Source organism: Borostomias antarcticus, assembly GCF_949987555.1.
Source record: "Borostomias antarcticus genome assembly, chromosome: 15".
In the NCBI taxonomy this organism is placed as follows: Eukaryota; Metazoa; Chordata; class Actinopteri; order Stomiiformes; family Stomiidae; genus Borostomias; species Borostomias antarcticus.
This window is the reverse complement of record NC_140248.1, coordinates 11461504-11469693: the sequence shown is the minus strand read 5'-3', so window position 1 is coordinate 11469693 and position 8190 is coordinate 11461504. Positions and strand designations below refer to the sequence as shown.

General features: G+C 46.2%; 1 protein-coding gene across 1 annotated transcript in view; it reads right to left on the bottom strand.

Moving 5' to 3' along the window:
* LOC311318798 (proto-oncogene DBL-like) overlaps positions 1 to 4825 on the bottom strand; it is a gene marked incomplete at both ends in the record, with an annotated part of 11636 nt that extends 6811 nt beyond the window's left edge. The window contains 9 exons of the mRNA XM_084450228.1: positions 630 to 821; positions 1325 to 1516; positions 1725 to 1844; positions 1927 to 2041; positions 2202 to 2326; positions 2556 to 2705; positions 2912 to 3028; positions 3738 to 3875; positions 4775 to 4825. Of these exons, the coding sequence (XP_084306354.1) occupies positions 630 to 821; positions 1325 to 1516; positions 1725 to 1844; positions 1927 to 2041; positions 2202 to 2326; positions 2556 to 2705; positions 2912 to 3028; positions 3738 to 3875; positions 4775 to 4825 (1200 nt within the window). The remainder of the gene's footprint in view (positions 1 to 629; positions 822 to 1324; positions 1517 to 1724; positions 1845 to 1926; positions 2042 to 2201; positions 2327 to 2555; positions 2706 to 2911; positions 3029 to 3737; positions 3876 to 4774) is intronic.
* Positions 4826 to 8190: the final 3365 nt, after the last annotated feature.

Here is an 8190-nt window from a genome sequence, read left to right as displayed (position 1 = left end):
TGGGGGTGGGGGGCGGGGGGGTGGAGAGGGAGGAGGAGTAGAGAGGGAGGGAGGACAGACGGCTATATTTTAGTGATGAAGGCGTGGATGTTAAAGCAATACATAGGGTTTTCTCCGGTTTTCTCGGAACTGCACCCCCACAGGCTCTGCGAGTAAGTGCACTGTCGTACTGTTGTAAAGTTATCAGATTGTCTTTTTCTTTTTCCGGCTTCCTCCGTGATGTTTCGCCTCGGTTTTCTCAACTCCGCCATGATATCATTGCATGTTCTATTAATACATCCATGCATGATATCCATAGACTCTGACAACGTTGCGCATGCGCACTCCGACTGAATGCTGCGTCCCGGGGGCGCGAGTTTTAAAAGGTAATAAATGTCAATGTATTATCTTTCTGAGTAGACTGTTTGGACGATTCAGCTTACTTTTAGTAAATCTAATTGGAGAATTAGCACCAGACATGTTTGTAAAGGTCTAAATATCGTGATGTATTGTTTTAAGAGGAAGCTTGTTGTAACTGGAGATCTATGACCGTTGACTTGACTTGCGAGGGTGAAGCAGGAAGTGGGGAGGTGAGGTGGGGCAGGGCGGGGCGGCGGGGGTCGCGAGGCGGAGGAGGGGGGAGGAGCCACCTGTAGCTGAGGGGTGAGGATGGCCTCAAACTCCAGGCTGAGTCCGTCGGGGGAGTGGCTGAGTGTGGAGGGCGCCCCCTCCTGGACACGCTCGACGTCTCTCAGGGCGGCCGCCGCCCCCTCCTTTGACTGGAACTTGTCTATCAGCTGGCTGGCGAGCAGGTAGGCCCCCTCGTCACACCAGCGCAGGGCCTGGACACGCACGCACATGGACACATGCACACACACACACACACACACACGCAGACATACGCACGCAGACAGAGACACACAGCCGTACACAAACACAAAAACACACACACACGCAGACACAGGCACACAGACAGAGGCACACAGACAGAGGCACACAGACGTACACAAACACACACACACACACACACAATTCAAATACTTTCATTGGAACAAAGAGACAGAAATAAACAGTCTCCACAGAGGCAAGCTGCGATGACAGCAGACACTGGGGTAAATTATGCCAGCTTGTCTCTTTGGTAGACTTCCAGCCTCGCACTGGACGACCTACTGGTCTTGTTCTTAAAATAGAAAATGCCTCAGTATTGATTTAGAGAACCAATGTCGTGGAGTGGAGTGCTTGTATGCATTTGAGTGAGTGTGTGTGTGTGTGTGTGTGTGTGTGTGTGTCTGTCTGTGTGTGTGTGTGTGTGTGTGTGTGTGTGTGTGTGTGTGCCTGTGTATACCTCCTCTAGACGCAGCAGCAGGTCACGCGCACGGATCAGGGAAGCTCGTTTGGCTCGGATGGCGGTGGTGATGACATCACAGTGATGTCGTAGCTCGTTGCAGCGCTGCACGATCAGTGACATAGCGTAGTGGTGGCTGGCTGCCAGCTGGTGACCGTGGAGGATGATGAGCTGGGCTCGGCCCATCTCCTCCTGCCCAGACCACAAACAAACAAATAAACACACACACAAAGGCTCACACACGAGTTAATACAAGTTACACAGCCTAGCACAGTTCCACATAACGCTACCGTCAACACAGTTGCTCTTTGTCGTCAGAGCTCAATGTGTGTTTGTAATAGAGACAGTGTGTGTGTGTGTGTGTGTGTGTGTGTGTGTGTGTGTGTGTGTGAGTACGTACCTCAGCGTGGGTGTCCAGGATTTCTAGGTCCTTCAGCAGCCGTTCAGTCTGAACCACTGTGGCTCCAACAGAAGCCAGCCCCTTCTCCTGAGCAGATAGCCTCTCCAGCACCTCCTCCATCTGACACACACACACACACCCCTCATCTGTGTTTAGTCAGGGATTAAAACCTTTGTGTGTGTGTGTGTGTGTGTGTGTGTACCTCGTGGAAGCTGATCTCGTATCTGAGCAGTTGGAGGTACTGCTGCAACTTCAGGTGATGTTTTTCAAAGAAGCCATCAAATGCAATCTCCATGTCCCTCAGCTGGGCTAGCAGCCTAACACACACACACACACACACACAGACACTCGATCCTTAGGAGCGTATTAATACTACGAGAACACCCTGTGAAAATGAGAACTCAACTCAACAATAGGATCAATGATGTGAAGCCAGCAACGTCCTGTCAACAGTGTAGTGTTTCCACGGTAATGTACCTCTGGACAGTGTCCCAGTCCTGCTTGATGTCTCGGTCCTCGGTCCCACCCCTTTGGGAGGTCCTGGCCGTCTCCAGGTTGGCCAACAGGTGGCGCCCTTGCTTCATGACACTCCTGATGTCATCCTGGAGACATGGGGTGCTTTCAAATTCAGCAAACATAGCAAATGTTTGCCACAAACGCTCGCCTCTGTTTGCTGAATTTGAACGCCAGCCGTGGTTGCGTCACACACGTGCACACAAACACACACACACACACATACATATTGCACATACACACTACTCCCACAGCTGCATCTCCTTCCTAACCTACAGTAGCCCCTAACCCCTGGCCCCTGACCTGAGGAAGTCGTACCTTCATCTGACGGTATTTGTCGGTGTGTGAGTGGAGGAGGAGCTCGATGCCATCGGCCTCGTCGGGCAGCTCTGTCTCTGCCAGCTCCAAGCCAAAGGCCTGCAGCAGCTGAGCGATCTCCTTCACCGTCACCGCAAATCTCTCGATCGCCTGCAGGAACACGCGCGTGCGCGCGTGCGCGCGTGCGCGCGCACGCACGCACACACACACACACACACACACACACACACACACACACACACACACACACACACCAGGTCTGTACTTATTCAACTAGATTAGTTATAAAAGGAATTGACATAAGGGTCACAGGGTCAAGTAGATAACTGATACTACAGAATGCTACAGGCGTTTACTGTTCGTAGGACGACCCAGTCGCTGTGGCAGTACTCAAGTGTTCCGGCAAACTCCGAGGAGAGCTGGTTCTCATCGATGTAGCGCAGGAGGTCGGTGACGGAACTCAGCATCACCACCTGCCGACATGACAACCACAAGATGGTTACAACACACTGCCATGGTAACAGAAACACATACAGTATGTTTATGCTATTATTTTAGATGCTTTTGCAGAGTGAATGAGGCCCTGGGGCAATATAAATCAAAACTTTAAAAAAAAAATATATCAAAGTAGCATACACCATTTAAAAGTAGGGCAAAATAATGGTGATACGTTCCTTTCATTTTTTTTCTTGGAAAAATTTTATTTGCAACATAGAAGCGAAAAAGGCTCGCACACTCATGACAGATTAGGCATTCGTATGCAAAAAGCTACGGTTTTTTATTCTACATAAGTGCAAAAATAAAGTGACAAGGTGATTAGAAAATAAGGAACGTTTCGGTCATCAGACCATCTTCAGCCCTATAGTCCCAGCTGCATCTAACGAGCTTTAAGCAGGCTGGAAGCCCCAGGCAGGACTCAATCGAATCAATCAAGGCAATACGCCTATAAGAAAACAAAGGAAAATAACAATGTTTCTATAGAGCAAGCATGGGAGTACATGCACAGAACCCTTCACATGATTCACATATTGTACATATGTATATATACAACCATCATGCACATAGAACTGAAAAATATATAGGAGGACTATGCACATGTGTTCAGTAGGACAATAGTCTATAACAACAGTCCAAATCTTATTTGACCAGTCATTTCCCATACTGCACCCTGCCTGTGCCTACCGGCATCTTGAGCAGGAAGTCCTCCTGGCTGAAGCGGAAGCCCAGGTCCGTGCCGGTGGCGGAGGGGGTGCTGGGACTGTGCAGCAGGCTGGTGGGTCGCAGCACCAGAACCAGGTGGAGGTTCCCTGGGAAGGAGGTCTGGAGGGGTGGAGGAGAGGAGGGGAGGAAAGAGCAGGGTTGATGAGAGGAGAAAGAGTCTGGCTGACTGTCAGACAGTTGATGGATGCAGCAGCAGACTAGCCTACACTAGTGATCAGCAGCTCTGCCTCCCAGACTGTCACTCTGCTCTTCTGACACTCTGCTCTTCTGTCACTCTGCTCTTCTGACAGCAAGAATGGAAAAAACGTGGAGTAAGAGGTCTCTAATGCTTTATTCACTATCATCTAAAACAGATTAACTATCATCTAAAACAAATTAACTAAGGCAGTCTCGTTTAGGTATTTCTCTAAAAGTGTATACTGACTACACTCTTTCAAAAGGATTGTCTCGGTGTATATTTAGTGCCCCCTAGTCAACCTCTTTGAACATTTGAAAAATATGTGCTTTTATTTTACTGCAGTACACTACACACTTTACTGTTCATACAACATTCATGAGCCCTATTCCCAATGATAACACACTACAGACCATAGACAAACTACTGTAGTAGGGCTATTGGCCTAACACACTAAACAGTAGGCTATAGGCTACTCTTCTTCGCAGCAATACCTGTTTATTTTCTTGTACATTATGCAGTTTCCCCAAAACATTAGCTTACACCCATCTGACATTGGCACGTCCTGTGACGACACCTCGCAACCAACAACACATGCATTTAGCATTTTTAATCGAAATTAAATTCCTTAAATCTCCTTGGTCATGTTTCACGGCCGCATTAAATAAGCCATTTTATTCGATAGTTTGTATCTGCTGAAAGTCGCATTAATTCCATGTGGCTGTGCCGCAGTGTGCAGAGCACCGTCCAGGGAAATAATCGCCTCGCTGCAATAACTCGGAACCAACCTATCGTCCGTTTACTTCTACTGTAAAGACCTTACCGCGGCCCTCCGCAGGCGGGGCAGTCCCCTGAACGAGTTGGCCTCAGCCATTATTCCTGGAGTGGCTGTTCGGGGGCTGCTGTCGCCCCTTTTCGATGCTTCACAACTTCCCTCCCTCCATCGGTGTCGGGGAGTCTGCGGGACGCGGCAGTGGGCAGCTGCAGCATTGCACTGCAGTGACTACGGAGCGGCGGACCGAAGCGCACCCTTGCTTTCTACAGTGTGCATTGTGCAGCACCTGACGTAGCAGCCTTTACTAGGTAGCATAACCCGCCGCATTAAAAGTTGGTAGACACAAACATTTTAATTTAATTTTAGCCGTTTGCAGATGCTGATGCAGGCTATCAAAAAGGACTCAAGAGAGTCGTGTCGAATTGTAGATTACAGTAGGCTTCCTTGTCGCTCATCTTTGATAGGCATGGGCCAATCTATCTGTCTGCTTCATTAGCCTACATTAGTCATTTAGCTGACGCTTTTATCAAAAGCGACTTACCCACGATTTCGCATATTGGCCTATAGGCTATACGAAAGACAAACATTACATTATTTTATTCCAGTTTGGTTGCATTATCGACAGTTCATCTTATTTTAATGGTATTGGATTCTTATCCCAAAAGTCTACGATTGTTTGTTTTTTTAAATTTATTTTAATAATTGTTTATTTATTTATTTATTTATTTATTTATGTATCTATTTATCTATTTACTTACCTCCAGGCCATGGTCAAACCCTACAGTGCATCCGGAAAGTATAGGCTAGCCTATTCATATCCCTTCAATTTTTCCACATTTTGTTAGGCTATGTAACAGCCTTATTCAAAAATGGATTAAATCTAAGAAATTATACACACAATACCACAGAATAACAAAGTGAAAAAAGGTTTCGATTTTTTGTGCAAATTAAAATAAAAAATAAAAACATATCACATACGAGTAGGCTACTCGCTTTGCTATGACACTCAAAATTGAGCTCAGGTGTATCCTGTTTCCATTGATCAGCCTTGAGGTGTTTCTACAACTTGGAGTCCACCTGTGGTAAATTCAATTGATTGGACATGATTTGGAAAGGCATGCACCTGTCTATATAAGTCCCCCAGTTGGCAGTGCATGTCAGAGCATAAGCAAAGCCATGACGTTATAGGAATTGCCTGTAGGCCTCCGAGACAGGATTGTATTGAGCCATAGATCTGGAGAAGGGTACCAAACCATTTCTGCAGCATTGAAAGTCCCAACAAATACGAAGGTCTCTATCATTCGTACATGGAAGAAGTTTGGAACAACTGGCCGTCTGGCCAAACCTGAGCAATTGGGAGAGAAGGGCCTTGTTCAGGGAGGTGACCCAAGAACCCGATGGTTACTCTGACAGCTCCAGTGTTTTGTCTGTGGAGATGGGAGAACCTTCCAGAAGGACACCCATCTTTGTAGCACTCCACCAATCAGGCATTTATGGTAGAGTGGCCAGATGGAAGCAACTCCTGAGTAAAAAGCACGTGACAGCCCACTTGGAGTTTGCCAAAAGGCACCTAAAGGACTCAGACCAGGAGAAACAAGATTCTCTGGTCTGATGAACCCAAGATTGAACTTCGGTTTGAACGCCAAGCATCATGTCTGGAGAAAACCAGGCACCACTCATCACCTAGCCAATAGCATCCCTACAGTGAAGCGTGATGGTGGCAGCATCATGCTGTGGGGTTTGCTTTTCAGCGGCAGGAACTGGGAGACTAGTCAGGATCGAGGGAAAGATGAATGCAGCAATTTACAGAGAGATCCTTGATGAAAACCTGCTCCAGAGCGCCCTGGACCTCAGACTGGGGTGAAGGTTCACCTTCCAACAGGACAACTACCCTAAGCACACAGCCAAGATAATAAAGGAGTGACTTCGGAACGAGTCTGTGAATTTCCTTGAGTGGCCCAGCCATTTGAACCTGATTGAACATCTCTGGAGAGATCTAAAAATGGCTGTGCACCGATGTTACCCATCTAGCCTGGTGGAACTTGAGAGGATCTGCAAAGAAGGAGAGAATGCCCAGAAAAAGGTGTGCCAAGCTTGTAGCATCAGACTCAAGAAGACTTGAGGCTGTAATTGCTGGCAAAGGTGCTTCAACAAAGTATTGAGTAAAGGGTATGAATACATATGCACATACAATTTTTGAGTTTTAATTTTAATAAATTTGAAATATAAAACTTTTTTCACTTTATCATTATGGGTTATTGTGTCTATAACTTTGAGGAAAAAATGAATTCAATTTTGAAATAAGGCTGTAACAAAAAGTGAAGGGATATGAACACTTTCCGGATGCACTGTACACCCCCTCCTGACCACAACACTGCTACCTCGGGGAAATTGGTTGCCCCGTCACTCCGAGGCCCCTGCAGTTTAACAACATGGTCACAGCTCTTCTCTGTCCTGGGCTCACAGTGGTGGAATGAACTGCCCACTGACATCAGGACAGCAGAGTCGCTGCCCATCTTTCGCCGCAGGCTCAAAACTCACCTTTTCAAGAAGTACTACCACAATCCTCCCTCTTAAGCACCAATTGTATTTTTAGATTGTTATTCTTGCACTTCAGCACTAGATTATGCTCTTAGTCACTTGTTTTGGAAAGGAAATGCACTTATGAGTTCTGGCAAGTAGTAGTACATTGGCTTTTCCGATGTTAAATGCAATTATCGTAAGTCGCTTTGGACAAAAGTGTCAGCTAAATGAATAATGTAATTATTTCCCCATATTTTTTCTATATTGTCTACTTTTGAGCAGTTTCCATACTCGCCATTAGATGGCCATATAGCTCTCTTTGAAAAATATCAGGGGCTATGATGAGAACACACACACAGCTAAGGCTAGTTCCACGTCTGGCAGGGCAAAGTTGAATGCTGATTTCCATTAGTCTACGGCCAGTTCATGTTCGCAGATTCTATTTTGGTAGCTTTGATAGGATGTAGGATATTAACCCCCGAAAGTGCTCCCACCTCTGCTTTGCGGCATTCTCTATGAGCCTGTTCTGCTTAGTCCTTACTGTGCTTTATGATTCACTTAAATATCCTATTAGAGACTACAGGGATATGTAACACATAATGGCCTACCATGTAGGCAACATCTCTGTAACTATTTGTATACTCTACTGTTAGTCATGTCTCTTATGAATTATTTAGCCCATGTTTATTGCTCTGTAAATGTTCTTAGCCAATAGACATACATTTTCCAGGAGCTTGCACGATTGTCTCATTCTGGACCCCGGATGAAACTATTTTTTTGCTTCCCTCTGGAATATGTAGGGGTGGAACCAACTGTATGACCCCCCCCCCCCCCACTCTCTGTGTAAAGCGCATTGTGTTGCCTCTGTGTATGAAATGCGCTATACAAATAAACTTTGATTTTATTTGATAATGGGTAGAAATATGAATACTCACATTAAT